This window comes from Balaenoptera musculus, chromosome 6 (genome assembly GCF_009873245.2).
Source record: "Balaenoptera musculus isolate JJ_BM4_2016_0621 chromosome 6, mBalMus1.pri.v3, whole genome shotgun sequence".
Taxonomy (NCBI): domain Eukaryota; kingdom Metazoa; phylum Chordata; class Mammalia; order Artiodactyla; family Balaenopteridae; genus Balaenoptera; species Balaenoptera musculus.
Window position 1 is genome coordinate 112,752,330 of NC_045790.1, and position 14,943 is coordinate 112,767,272.

At 54.9% G+C, this 14,943-nt stretch overlaps 2 protein-coding genes across 2 annotated transcripts in view; one reads left to right on the forward strand and one right to left on the reverse strand.

Annotated features, from left to right (window-relative positions):
• Nucleotides 1-14,943, reverse strand: part of RALGDS (ral guanine nucleotide dissociation stimulator) — a 66,984-nt gene that overhangs the window by 3,252 nt on the left and 48,789 nt on the right. The gene's annotated exons all lie outside the window — the stretch shown is intronic.
• CEL (carboxyl ester lipase) lies at nucleotides 992-9,441 on the forward strand. Its single transcript, XM_036855117.1, is given in 12 exon segments — nucleotides 992-1,067; nucleotides 3,299-3,449; nucleotides 3,527-3,649; nucleotides 3,831-4,028; nucleotides 4,613-4,743; nucleotides 4,913-5,020; nucleotides 5,120-5,237; nucleotides 6,806-6,992; nucleotides 7,183-7,386; nucleotides 8,578-8,775; nucleotides 9,089-9,316; nucleotides 9,318-9,441. Coding segments are annotated over 12 exon segments (1,767 nt in total). The 5' UTR covers nucleotides 992-1,001; the 3' UTR covers nucleotides 9,373-9,441.

Consider the following 14,943-nt stretch of genomic DNA (forward strand, 5'->3'; position numbering starts at 1 on the left):
CATTTCCTTGTCACTGGCAGCACCCCTCAAAACCTTTGCACCCGGCCCCACACTCGCCAGCCCAGCCTGCACGGCCCCTTCTTCCCCAGTGTCCTAACTCCTTCCTCCCACCTACAGCCGCCCACCCCTCCCCACCTTTCTCCAGCCTCTCTCCATTCACTCTGCGTCACAAAAAATCTGGGCGCAGGAAATGGTAGGCGGACAGGCAGGCAGACAGATGGACAGCTGTGTGTCCGTAGGTTCCCTGTGGCCAGCAAGCCCGGCCCTTCCTTTTCCCCGGGAAGCCCTCAAGGCTGGGCTGGACCTCTCGTCCTGCCCTCCCAGGACTGTGCTGCCGACAGCGAGGAGCCCCCACACTCTGAGGGCGGGGCCACCTCATGATGCTCAGGTCCCCACCCCCCTCGAACCGCACAGCCAGGGCGCCCTGGGTAACAAGGGCCGCCACACCAGCCGCTGCCCAGTAGCCCGTGGCCCTCTCTGTCCCACGAGTCACGCGCCCAGTCGCCTCTCAGCGCCCACTGCTGAGCTGCAGGCAGGGCATGGGGACGACGCATGCCCATTTCCCCAGGGGCGAAAGCAAGCCCTTGTCAAGGCGCCAGAAGGCAGCACACTTTGCACCCAGCCAAGCCCCAGCCCTCCCCACCCCCCTGCACCCGTGCCATCTGCCTCTGTTCCCAGGTAGGCAGTAACCTGCACAGGTGCCCTGTGGGGACCAGGTCACACGGCAGCAGCCAACCCTGGGAAAGATGGACTGTCCCCACGTGTGTGTGTGTGTGTGTGTGTGTGTGTGTGTATATGTGTGTTTGCACGTGACCTTGGCCCAGCCCGAGCCCGGCTGGAAACATCAGCTGTCTCCTGACCCCAGGTGCACCACCTGGAGTTCGGCCAGCCAGGAGGAAAGGGTAACGGTAGGAGGCGGGGGAGAGGGTCTCTCCTCAGGCAGCTCTGGGCTGGCTCCAGCCCCATAAATACCCTCAGGCCCAGAGGGAGGGTCACACACCATGGGGCGCTGGGAGCCGGTGGTCTTGGGCCTCGCCTGCTGGCTGGCTGTAGCGAGTGCGGCGAAGGTAAGTGAGAGCCCAGCAGAGGGGCCGGGCCAGGGGAGGGGTCCCTCTCTCCTCCGCTGAGCCAGACCTGGAAACTGGGGACAGGGCCCAGCGGAGGGAAGACAGGCAGACAGAGTCACTGGCAGAAAGAGCCAGACTGAGAAAGAGAACCCAACAACAGACGTACCAGCCTTTCCCGGGCACTTACTCTGCATTTTGTGTTCTGCCCTTCGCAGGATGACTCAGGCTGCCAGATAAAATACTGGGTGCCCAATTCAACTTGAATTTCACATAAACCACGAGTAATTTTTGGTATATGTTCCACCCAATATGTAGGACATACACTAAAAAAAACAAAAATCATTATTTATCTGAAATTCAAGTGTAACTGGGCAACCTGAATTTTTATTTGCTGAGTCGGCCACCTAACCCACAACACCCCTCTGGCTCCTTCCTCTCTCTAGAGATGTCAACGTTGTCCCTCTTTTCCAGAAGGGGAGACAGGGGCCCAGAGCAGACAAGGGGTGTGCCCAGCATCACACAGCCCCAGTGGCTGAGCAGGGATCTGGAACCTGGGCTAGTCCAGCCCTGGAGTCTGGCTCGAAGTGTAACCTCCATCTCCTGGCCCTCCCGCCGCCTGCTTGCTACAGCTTGCTATAGCTCCCCTCCCCAGTGAGAGTCAGGAGGCCCAGCTGACCCTCCCGGGGCAGCCATAATGTCTGACCTCCCTCACTGCCCTCCTGCAGTGTGCGGGACAGGGCAGGGAAACACTTCCAGGGTGGAGGAAACAGCCGCACGCAGACGGGACCGCGCTGGTCCCTCCACCCCTCAGCCTGCTCTCTCAGGCCGGGCTCTTCCCACCTCTGCTGTCTGGAGGTTCGAACCCCTGCTGCCTGGTTCCGGGCGCCTTCTGCCCCCGAGAGAAGGTCACTCTCCTTCAGGGGAGCTCTCTTCTGGGTGCTGAGGGGGCCCTGGTTCCCTCCGTGTTGCTCCAGAGCCAGCGACACCCCTCCCCGCCGGCCTCGATGACCAGGGTCCCCATGCCTTGCCCCACCCCGGGGCCCTCAGGCTGATCTCAGTCACACAGAGACACTTCTGGGCTGCTACCCGCCAGGCGCTGACCTGGCCCGTGCCCTCTCCCAGCAGCCAGGGAGGCTGATCAGGAAAAATGCCTGGAGGCCGGGGGCGTGGAGGCTCCTCGGGGACCGGGGAGAGAGAGAGAGAGACAGGGGCCAGCCTGGGCTTGCCGCCTGGGCCCAACCCCCAGGCACCTGGCAGGTGTTGCTTCCAGCCCCTTCCTCTCCAGTTCCAGCCGGCCTCATCCCCACCCCAGGAGGGCAGGGGGCCCCTCTCAGCACAGACTTCAGAGGGCAGCTGGGATCCCGCCAGGCCTGGGATGTGGGGCTGCCCTGCCCTCACCCACCTGGAACCTAGCGCAGGTGAGAGCCAGGAAGCATGGACCTGTGCTCACCCTGGACCACGGGGTGGAGCACTGGGAGGGGAGAAGGGCCTGGCTCTGAGTTCAGACAGCAGTTTCCCAGCAGCGACTTCAAACAGGAAAGCCTCAGTGTTCCCTCCAGGAACAATGGGCAGATGAGCACCAGCCCCCAGGCTGCTGGTGAGGATGGGACGCGTTGGTCCACGGGGGGCCAGCTCTGCGCAAGGGCTGGATATGCAGCGGCGGTTCCGGTGGCCTTGGGGGGCAGGGTTCTTTCCCGGCTTGGAGCACAGGGGCTGTGAGGACTTGAGGGGACACCGTCGGGGGAGATGAGCGGACGAGAAAGACGGGCCCACCGCTCAGGGAGCGCACGGCTGGGCGTGAAACATTCAGTGTCCATGGTGCACCTACCACTGCTGGCAGCTGGACAAGCAAACGGGCCACGAGGGAGATACAGTCGTCACCCATCTTACAGGAGGGGAAACTGAGACTCAAGGGCATAGGCGGCCACAGTGAGAACCCAAACCTCCACCCCACCTGTCCCGGCCTTCTTGGAAGGCTTTCCTGAGGACACACTGATTGAACCAGCCTCCTTTGAGATTCAGGGAGCAGGACACCCAGGGGGCGAGTGGGGAGTGAGCCCCCTCCTCAAGCAATGGGGGCAGGTGGCAGGGGTCTCGGTCTCAGGTGCAGATGGGCCCCTCCTTGAAGCTGTCTCTGGGGAGCCTCTGGGCACCCGGGGCCTGCAGGTGGGCTCCCTGCCCCCAGGGGCTGACCAGCCCAAGCCCCCCTGATCTCCTGCCTCCCATCCCAGCTGGGCGCCGTGTACACGGAGGGCGGCTTCGTGGAAGGCGTCAACAAGAAGCTGGGCCTCCTCGGCGACTATGTCGACATCTTCAAGGGCATCCCCTATGCCGCCGCCCCCAAGCCCCTGGAGAACCCCCAGCGACACCCCGGCTGGCAAGGTGGGAGTGGGTGAGGGTGGGGCAGGCCCTGTGGCTGGGGGGCCCATCCTCACCCCAACCCCTCCGGCCGTCCCCAGGAACCCTGAAGGCCAAGAACTTCAAGAAGCGATGCCTGCAGGCCACCATCACCCAGGACAGCACCTACGGGAAAGAGGACTGCCTCTACCTCAACATCTGGGTCCCCCAGGGCAGGAAGGAAGGTCTGCTCTCCCCACACACCCTCCAGCTCCCCGCGCCCCGCAGGAAGCCCCCAAGTAGCCAGAGGCCCCGTCCCTGCCCCTGGGTTGTGTCTGGGGGCTTCAGAGCTGAACTTCCCTGACATCAGCACAGAGCGGGGAGGGGGCTCATCTGGGGTCCCCGTGCCTGCTCCCCCCACCTCAGTCTCCCGGAACCTGCCCGTCATGATCTGGATCTACGGAGGTGCCTTCCTCATGGGGTCCAGCCACGGGGCCAACTTTCTCAGCAACTACCTGTACGACGGGGAGGAGATCGCCACTCGGGGCAACGTCATCGTGGTCAGTTTCAACTACCGCGTCGGCCCCCTGGGCTTCCTCAGCACCGGGGACTCCAACCTGCCAGGTCCGCTGGGCACCTGGGGCACTGGGGGTGGGAGTGAGCATGCCCGGCCCCTAAGCTCTGAGCCCAGCGGGGACGCCCCTCAGCAGCCCTTGTCCTGAAACAACTCCCGACATCCCCCCAGAAAGGCCCAGAATCCTGTCTGCAGAGTGAGGGAGCTGGAGCTGGACCGTGAGACACAGCTGTAGCGAAAGAAAAGAGGTTGCCAGCCAGACCCAGAGAGACCCGGGGGGCAGGGGCAGGGAGCTAAGTGAAAGAGACAGGAGCTGGGACCCCGAGGCAGTGACTCGGGGACACAGAAGCCCCAGGATAGACAAGAGGGACTATGGCCCAGCGGGAGAGAGCTGAGCAGCCCTGGCCCTCCTGCTCCCCTTCCCGAGCCTGAGACCCGCTCCCCCGGCTCTCACCCAACCCGCCTCCCGGGGACGCACCAGGACGTAACATCCTGGGGCTCCAGAGGGTCTCCGCACGTCGGGGACATTCTCATCCCGCCCACACGGACCGCGCAGCTTGTGTGGGCCAGGCCCCTAGCACCCCGGTCTGGGCTGAGGGTTCCCGATGAAGGCCCTTCCCTACCCTGTCCCCAGGTAACTATGGCCTTCGGGATCAGCACATGGCCATCGCTTGGGTGAAGAGGAACATTGCAGCCTTTGGGGGAGACCCTGACAACATCACCGTCTTTGGGGAATCAGCTGGAGGTGCCAGCGCCTCTCTGCAGGTCTGGGGACCCCTAAGGGGGGGCCTGCCCCCAAAGGTGTGGGAGGGAGGTGATGCGGATGGGGAGGAGCGGGGCTGGAGCTGACGTGTGGGGTGTCCTTGGCCGAGCCCTGTAGACGGGGGGCGGGGGGGTGGGGCGAGGCTGGTGACAGGACCTCTGTGTATTGCAGACCCTCTCTCCCTACAACAAGGGCCTCATCAAGCGAGCCATCAGCCAGAGTGGCGTGGCACTGTGCCCCTGGGCCATCCAGAAGAACCCCCTCTTCTGGGCCAAAAGGGTAAGGAGGAGCTGTGGGGGGAGGAGGCTTCCTCCTTTCCACTCTCTGTCCTGGACCCCGTGTTCCCTGCCCTGAGCACTGCCTCTCCCCAACCCCCAGATCGCAGAGAAGGTGGGCTGCCCCTTGAACGATACTGGCAGGATGGCCAGGTGTCTGAAGATCACTGACCCCCGTGCCCTGACATTGGCCTATAAGATGCCCCTGGCAGGCATGAAGTGTGAGTAAGGGCTGCTGGGCGGGGGACACGGGGGCTCCACGTTGCGCGCCAGGTCTGATCCTGGCTCTGTCGCCAGCTCGCTGGCGTCCCCAGGCGGCTTGCTGCCACCACTGCCCTTGCAGGCCTCAGTGGCCTCGGCCGTAAGGGGAGGAGGGGCCGTTCTTTCCTCTTGTCTTCGGTGGGTCACGACCCCTTTGAGAAGCTGATGAAAGTTTGGTCCCCATCCCCCAACAATGCACACATATGCAGTCATCTGTGCACAATTTTTGGCAGACTCATGGACCCCAGACCAAGAGCCTCTGTACTAGACGAACATTCATTCTCTCTTCCACTCATTCATTCAACAACATTTCCTGAACACCCGCTGTAGCATCTGGCCCTTCCAGCTCTGCTACTCTGTACCCCGGGAAGGTCAGGGGGACCCCAGCAGCAGAATCGTGTGAGTGTCAGTCTCATCAGCCCAGTAGGTGAGGATTCTCTCTTGCTCCTTCTTCTAAGGCAAAGCATAATGGGACCCCATCATTTGTATTTTACCTAATGTGAATTAAACCATAAGTGCTAGGCAAAACGAAACCAAAGCAAACAACATGGCCCCAAATGCAAACCAGCTTCATATCTGAGGGTTCCGCATCTGGGGAGTCAACCAACTACAGATGGAAAACATTAAAAAAAAAAAAAATTCCGGAAAGTTCCCAAAAGCAAAACTTGAGTTTTGCCTCTCCCCGGCAACTATTTACATAGCGTTTGCATGGCATTTACAACTATTTACATAGCACTTACATTGCATTAGGTATTATAAGTAACCTAGAAATGATTTAAAGTACACGGGTGAATGTGGGTAGGTTATATGCAAACACTGCACCGTTTTATATAAGAGACTTGAGCACCTGGATGTTGGTGTCCTGGTAGCAATACCCGTGGATTTGCAGAAATGCGACTCTATTTCCTTTTGAGCTGAACTGGAGGGGAAACGGGCCAGGCCTCATGAAGGCAGGGCAACCCTCTGCCCTGAGCCAGCCATATGGTCCTTTCCAGGCCAGTTCAGGGGGTCTCGCACCATTTCCGGCTAACACGCTGGAACCCAGCGCGGAGAGGGGGCACTCTTTCTCCATCGGTCCGGTCCCCTCAATGATTTCGAGGGCTTCCTCCTCCCTGATTTAGGCCCAGCAAGAAAAGAGGGACAGGAAAGGGACATCAGCTGCAGCGAGAGGACAGTCTTGGCCCCTGGACCAGTGGTTCTCAACCTGGGCGATTTTGTGCCCAGGGAACACGTGGCAGAGTCTGGAGACACTTTTGGTGGTCACAGCTGGGGAGAGGGTGTTACTGGTGTCCAGTGGGTCAAGGCCAGGGAGGCTGTTAAACACCACGCACTGTGCAGGACGGCGCCTACGACAGGACGATCGGGCCCAAATGGCAGCAGCGCTGAAGTCGAGGAGCCCTGGTCTCCGTCAAAGGAGGCAGGTCTCCGCAGCGGCCTCAGGATGGAGTCAGCTCCTGCCCCGGAGGTTGAGGGGCGGGGCAGGTGGGTACCGGAAGGTGTGAAAACCTGCTGCTCTCCCCCACCCCAGACCCCTTGCTGCACTATCTGGGCTTCCTCCCTGTCATCGATGGAGACTTCATCCCCAGTGACCCCGTCAACCTGTACGCCAACGCTGCCGACATCGACTACATAGCAGGCACCAACGACATGGACGGCCACATCTTTGCCAGAGTCGAGATGCCAGCCATCAGCAAGGACAAACAGGCCATCACAGAGTAAGTGGGGGGCTGGCACAGGGACGGTGCCCCAGGGCAGCTGGGGGAGGCATCGACAGAATGAGGAAGTCAGCACCGTGGTAGTGACCGGGGGGGGGGGGGTCGCCCGCGGCCTCCTGCAGCATAGGGGTGCAGATACCCTCCTGTGGGCATGGGGTTGGAGGATCCAGTGCCAGCTTGGACTCTGCAGGGAGGACTTCTACAAGCTGGTCAGCGGGCTCACCATCACCAAGGGGCCCAGAGGTGCCAACGCCACCTTTGACGTCTACACCAAGCCCTGGGCCCAAGACTCGTCCCAGGAGACCAAGAAGAAGACCGTGGTGCACTTTGAGACCGACGTCCTCTTCCTGATGCCCACGGAGATCGCCGTGGCCCAGCACAAGGCCAAGGCCAAGTGAGGAGGGGGGCGCGGGGCTGGCCCACCTGGGATCACCCACCTTCCCAGCGAGGCCTGGCAGGTGGGCGGCTCCCAGGTGTCCGAGAGGCCTGGGAAAGGCATGCTCAGTGCCCGCCTGTGCCTGCACCATCTGCCAGGCCTGACGGAGCTTGAGAGGGCCCCTCTTCCCCTCCCAGCCTTGAGGGCTTTACATAATCCTCCTGTGACCCTCTGCCCAGCGCAGCCCTGCACGCTCTCCCACACCCCATAGCTCTTCCCATCGGAAAGTCCTTGAGTCCGCCTTCCATCCCTCATGCTGTGTAGAAGGAGGGAAACACTGGGTGATGTTCTCTGCTGTGGGTTTCGAATTTGCCAACTTTCAAAATAAGCCTGTGGCCACATTAAAAACCTCCATATAATGATAGCCAGTGAAAATAAAAAATAAGTTAGGAATGTTTAAAAAGTAGAAAGATAAAATTACACCTAGAAGTCTGGGATGAAAGCTTTGCAATAAATTTAGCTCTGAGGTTCCTGTCAGTCAAAGCAAAAAGGGAAACATCTGAGGGGATATACTACCTTGTCCAATCAAATCAAGAATACAAATTCACTTGCAGAGAAAAACAATCTGTTTTTTTTTTTTTTGGCTGTGCCATGCAGCATGTGGGATCTTAGTTCCCCGACCAGGGATTGAACCCATGCCCCCTGCAGTGGAAGCGTGGAGTCTTCACCCCTGGACCGCCAGGGAAGTCACAAAAACAATCTTTCTTGATCCTGAATTATGAAAGGAAGATGCCTCCCTACGTTTGGTGGAGGCGAAGTATAAATACAATTGAAATTGTAGAACCCATGAAGTCATAAACTTGGCCACAGCTTTCCTTCCCCTAGGTGTAATGATCCAGATCCTTCCTGAGTCCTTTTTAAAAAAATACTTTCTATTTATCTATGTATCTATTTATTTATTTATTTTGGCCTCCCTGCGTGGCTTGCGGGATCTTAGTTCCCCGACCAGGGATTGAACCCGAGCCCTCGGCAGTGAAAGCGCTGGGTCCTAACCATTGGACCACCAGGGAAGTCCCCTTCTGAGTCTTGTGGGAGTTCCCCAGACCTTTCCCTGCTCTCCCCATGGCCTTCCCCTGGGGCCCCATGTGCGGGGCGGGCGGCCCCAGGTGAGGACCCGGCCAACCTGGGTGGCCTCCATGCCCTCCTCAGGAGCGCCAAGACCTACACCTACCTATTCTCCCACCCGTCTCGGATGCCCTTCTACCCCAGCTGGGTGGGGGCTGACCATGCAGACGACCTCCAGTACGTCTTCGGGAAGCCCTTCGCCACCCCGCTGGGCTACCGGTCCCAAGACAGGACTGTCTCCAAGGCCATGATCGCCTACTGGACCAACTTTGCCAGAACTGGGTAAGGCAGCGGTGAGGGTGGCCTCCTGCCACCTTGTCCTGCAGGCCTGGGGTCCAGTCCCTGTTCCCTCACTTACACTTATCCTCTCTGAGCCTCGGTACCCCCGTCTGTGTAAGGCTCAGAGCTCCTGGCTGGGCCTCAGGATGCACACGTGCCCAGCCAGTGCCCAGGAGACACGGAAGTGCTTACGGGGCAAAGGGTGGAGGACTGCCCAGGAGAGCCGGGGCAGAGCTGGGCCAGGGACCTGGGTCTCCAGCCTGCCGTGAGCCCCTCGGCCCCAGCCAGCTACCCAGCCTTTTTTCTCACTCTGCAGGGACCCTAACATGGGCCACTCGGCTGTGCCCACGCACTGGTATCCCTACACCCTGGAAAGCGGCAACTACCTGGAAATCAATAAGAAGATGGATGGCAGCTCCATGAAGCAGCATCTAAGGAACAATTACCTGCAGTACTGGACCGTGACCTACCAGGCACTGCCCACGGAGACCGGCGAGGGGGCCACCCCCGCGCCCCCCGCGGGCGACTCTGAGCCCACCCCCGTGACCCCCCGCGGGCGACTCTGAGGTGGCTCAGATGCCCATAGTCATCGGCTTCTAATGTCCTTGGCCTCCAGAGGCCACAGGGTGGGAACCCCAGGGCCCACCTTCCCTCCCAAGCTCTTCCTGAATAAAGCCTCATCCCTCTCTGTCTGGCATCTCTTTTTGCTCCCAAGACCCAGCTGGAGGAAGGGGGGCCCTCAGCTCTAGTGACAGCACCCAGCCCAAGGGTTTCACCCTGATCTGTCAGCCCTCAAGCTCCAGGAAGCCGACAGGACCATCCTCATTTTGGAGAGGAGGAAACAGGTTCAAAGAAATGAAGCGTCAGGGCCAGGACTGGGGTTCCGGCGTGGATCCCTCCACACAAGGCTGCTGGCTCCGAGGGGCTGGGCTCTGCAGGCGGTGGCCGCCTCTGGACCAGTAGAGCCCAGCCACGGCCAGGTCCTCTGGGGTGCGGGGAGGGACCTCTGTGTTCTAACTACGGTCTGGGGAGAGAAACGAATTCTGCCTTCAGCTGGATGAGAGTCAGTGAGAGGGTGAAGCATTGTACTGGAAGGGTCAGAAGCCAAGGGTGCAGGAGAACTGGGCGTTGGGCAGTGCCCGATGTCTCTGGCAGAGTCGGCGGGGGGCAGGCAGAGGTCAGAGTCAGGGTCATGTCCACCTCTGGGAGTCTAGCCCAGGCACATGCCCACGGTCATCAGAGCAAGATTCAAACCCAGAGACGCCACAGCCAGTGCTTGCAACCATGTTGGGGCTTCTTCTCCCCGCTCCCCTCCATTCTTTAGTCACTGTTGGGTGGGGGTGAGGGATCAGAGATTCCGGAGCCCTGAGCAGCTCAGCCTGGGGGCTGGGGGGTGGGAGGGGGGGTGCAGCAGCACCGGGGGTCAGCCGGCCACCCTCCCTCTCCAGCCACAGATGGAAGACTGAGCCCGGGCAGCGAGTCCTGCAGCCCCACGCAGCAGAGCTGAACAGGGGGCAAACCCGGCCCCCCGAGGAGCAGGGGTCACCCCAGGCTGGCCTGTGACCACCTTGGCAGCTCTGGGCTTCCTGGCCTGGTCGGGTGTGAAAGACTGAGGGAGAGAGCCCCTCTCTGCAGCGTGGGCTCTCCCGGTGACTAGCCCTGCTCTCGGCCGATGGAGCCCAAGGATGCAGTGTGTCCCTGCTCTGCACGCGCATGACTTCTCTAAGTGTTTCTACCTGCTGGGTCTGCTCTCAGGAGCCTCCTCTGGGCCTGGACACTGCTGTGACATGGTACTTCTCTCCCTTGCTGGGGGAGAGAACAGTTGTGCCTATCATTCAGGAAATCATGTCCCTGGACGGCTGGGCCACATCACAAAGGCCGGCATCCAGCTGTGTGCTCAGTCCCTAGGCTGCACGGAGAAGGCCTCCCTGGCAGGGGCGAGCCCTGCTGTGTGTCTGGGTGACACCTGCAGCCGTCGGGACAACTTGGGGACGCCTCGTAATTCGTCTGGCTCTTGCCTTTCCAGGCTTTATCCAGGGGATGAAGCTGACAATACCAAGGTGCAGGCCAGAGGCCTGTCCAGAGTCCTGGAGGCTCCCTGATGGGCCAAGTGGTAACCCTTTAACCCCTATCATGATGAAGCCCCGGGGGAACACACAGGTGAGCGCAGGTCAGAGTCTGCTTATCACCCTGACGAGACGTGGTGCTTCCGCATGTCGTTGGCAAGGCTGTGCCCAAGCGTGTCTGTGGGTTGGCAGTCCTGGGGGCATCCCCCCTCCCCGCTCCCACGCCTCATCTTTCAACTTTCCCCACGGGAAAGGTTCAAACAACCCCCCTCCCCATGATATAACCAAAACACAGACTTGGACAAAGAACGCAGCCATTCTAGGGGACTGCAAGCTCTAAGGGCTCCGGCCCAGCTAACCTTCAGGACAAAGTCAGTACCAACACAACTGCACTTGTAAACTGGTGAGTGCGTAAGACGGTGGACCTCAGAACCACACGGCCTCTGACTTTATCTTGGCTAGAGAGGGACAATGCAGGGGTCCTTCACTGGCAGGAATCAGCCTCCTTATCCTGGCAAACCAGCACTCACCCGGGATTCATCAGACGCCAGCCCGGATGAGTGGCCACCGTGTGCCGGGCAGAGAGAGGCAGGACGCCTTCTAGCGAGTTTCTGGGTGAAATCAATTGTATGAAGAGTTGCAGAAAATCCTAGAGTTGCTGGAAATCCTAGTTCACACGAGCAGAAATGCTTAAGGAACGAGGCCCAGCTGTAGCCTTAAAAGCTGCATCACAAATACTTCCCCCGGATGTGAAACCAGCAGGAAAAGGAATTCTGATGTCAGAGACAAGGATTCCAGGAGGTCAAGGGTCGATCACAGGGCCCTGGAGGATGCAGAGCCCCCGCTGTCCATAGTCCACTGGCTAATAATGACCCCCTGGCCTGTTCCTTCCCACATTGCACTTTTTGATCTGTTGACAATTTCTCCCCACTTAGTGCTGATGAAATTCCAGAGTTTGACCTTGAAATCTACAAGTGGTAGACTGGTGGTCAAGACACTCTAACAGGACAAGGAGAAAATGTTCCCTCTTCCTCGAAAGCTGTAGAAATCAGCTTGCATATGTCAGTCCCAGTCTACTATATATAATATAGATAACTAATGAGAACCTACTGTATAGCATTCTGAACTCTACTCAGTACTCTGTAATAATCTATATGGGAAAAGAATCTAAAAAAAGAGTGGCTATATGTATATGTATAATTGATTCACTTTGCTGTGCAGCAGAAACTAACACAACATTGTAAATCAACTATACTCCAATAAAAATTAATTAAAAAAAAAAATTTTGCCAATAAGAAAAAAAAGAAAAGCAGCTTGGGAGGAAGTTATTTTTTAAAAATCTGGGATAAAACTATATATAACATAAAAATGTTAATTTTATAAACAAATGAACATTTATTTAAATATTAAATTATTAAATAGATTATTTATTTAAAGATTTATTTATTTATTTATTTGGCTGCATCGGGTCTTCGTTGCGGCTCTCGGGCTTCTCTCTAGTTGTTGTGCGTGGGCTCCAGAGCGCGCGGGCTCAGTAGTTGCGGCACGCAGGCTCTCTAGTTGTGGCCCACAGGTTTAGTTGCCCTGCGGCATGTGGGATCTTAGTTCCCCGACCAGGGATCGAACCCACGTCCCCTGCATTGGAAGGCAGATTCTTAACCACTGGACCACCAGGGAAGTCCCAAATATTTTATTTTTAAAAGTATGATTCAGCACTATTTCCAAAACTTTTCATCACCCCAAACAGAAACTTTGTACCCATTAAGCAATAACTCCCCATTCCCCCCCACCTCCACCCCAGTAATCTCTTCTACTTTCTGCTCCAATCAATTTGCCTGTTCCAGATATTTCTTACAAGTGGAATCAGTGTTTTCAAGGTCCATCCACGTTGTAGCATGAATCAGAGGTCCATTCCTTTTTACGTCTGAATAATATTCCTCTGCATATTGTTGACGTACAATTGTGCATAGTATTCTCTCATAATCCTTATTTCTGTAAAGTCGGTAGTGATGTTCCCACTTTCATTTCAGGTTTTAGTTAATTTGAACGTCTTTTTCCTCTTTTTTTTCCTTAGTCAATCTAGCTAAAGGTTTGTCAATTTCGCTGATTTTTTTTTTCAAAGAACCAACTTTTGGTTTTGTTGATATTCTCTATTTTTCTACTCTTCTGTTTTGTTTCTCTCCACTATAATCTTCATTATTTCCTTCCTTCAGCTAGCTTTGGGTTTAGTTTGCTCCTTTTCTAGTTCTTTAAGATGTATAGTTAGGTCACTGATTTGAAATCTTATTTTTTAATGTAGGCATTGACAGGAGTAAAATTTCCTCTTTGTACTACTTTTGCTGCATCCTGTAAGTTTTTGGTACATTGTTTTTGATTCATCTCAAGGCATTTTCTAATATCCCTGTGACTTCTTCTTTGACCCACTGGTTGTTAAAGAGTGTGTTGTTTAATTTTCACATATTTATGAGTATTCCAGCTTTCTTCTCCTGTTGATTTCTGGCTTTATTCCACTGTGATTGGAAAAGATACTTTGTATGATTTCAGTCTTTTAAAATTTACTGAGACTTGTTTTGTGGTGTAATATGTGGTCTATGCTTGAGAATGCTCCACGTGCTCTTGAGAAGGTGTGTTCTCTGTTATATTCTGTACACGTCAGCTAGGTCTGATCTGATGTATGGTGCTGTTCAAGCCCTGTTTCCTTACTGGTCTTCTGTCTGGTTGTTCTAGTCATTATTGGAAGTGAGGTCTGAAGTCTCCAACCGTCTATTTCTCTCTTCAATTACATCCATTTTTGCTTCATGTGTTTTGGAGATGTGTATATGTTTACAATTGTTCTATATTCTTGATGGATTGAATCTTTAAGCGATATATACTTTCTCTCTTGTTACCTTTTTGACTTAGTCTATTTTGTCTGATAATAATATAGCCGTTCAGCGACCATTTGTTTACTATTTTCATAGAATATCCTTTTTCATCCTTTATTTCAAGTTTTTCATATCTTTGTAGATAGGTGGATCAGGTGTTTTAAAAATCCATTTTATTACTCTGACTTTTAATTGGAGAGTTTAACCCATTTATATTTACAGTAATTACTGATAAGAATTTTCTTCTTCCATTTAGCTATTTGTTTGTATAACTGTATGTCTTCTATGCTTTTTGTTCCTCAATTCCACCACTATTGCTTTTTAAGGATTTTATTTTTTTTTAATTAAACGAAATTTTTTTTGTTTTTGGCCACACCTCGCAGCTTGTGGGATCTTAGTTCCCTGACCAGGGACTGAACCTGGGCCCTCGGCAGTGAAAGTGCAGAGTCCTAACCACTGGACCGCTGGGGAATTCCCTTGGTTGATTTTTTTTTAATAGTGCACCATTCTGATTCTTTTCTTTCCTGTGTATTTCTAAAAAAATATTTTCTTATTGCCTTTGGGATTACAAGGAACATCTTAAACTCATAACAGTCTAGTTTGAATAATACCAAATTAGTTTCAGTAGTATACAAACATGCAGCTCCTGTGATTTCCATCCCTCCCCCTTTGTTGTTGTAGTCACAGATTATGTCTTTATACATTCTGTTCCCATTAACACAGACTTATACTTATTGTTTTATGAATCTGTGTTTTAAGTCATATAGAAAAAAAGGTACAAACAAAAGTGCAACAATACAGGCTTTTAGAATTACCTATTAGTTACCTCTCCTAGTGTTCTTTACTTTTCCATATGGCTTTGAGTTACAGTCTAGTGCTCTTTCATTCAACCCAACAGTCTCCCTTTAGCCTTCCTTGTAGGCAGGACTATTAATAACAAACTGCCTTAACTTTGTTTATCCGGCAACATCTTAATTTCCCTTCATCCTTAAAGAATAGTTTACTAGATATAGAATTCTTTTCCTTTCAACACTTTATTTTTTATTTTATTGTTTTTGGCCACACCGCTCGGCATGCGGGATCTTAGTTCCCTGACCTGGGATTGAACCTGTGCCCCCTGCAGTGGAAGCACACAGTCCTAACCACTGGACTACCAGGGAATTCTCATCTTTCAACACTTTAACTATGTCACCCTACGGCCTTCTGGTTGCCATGGTTTCTGATGAAAAAAACCAGCTGTT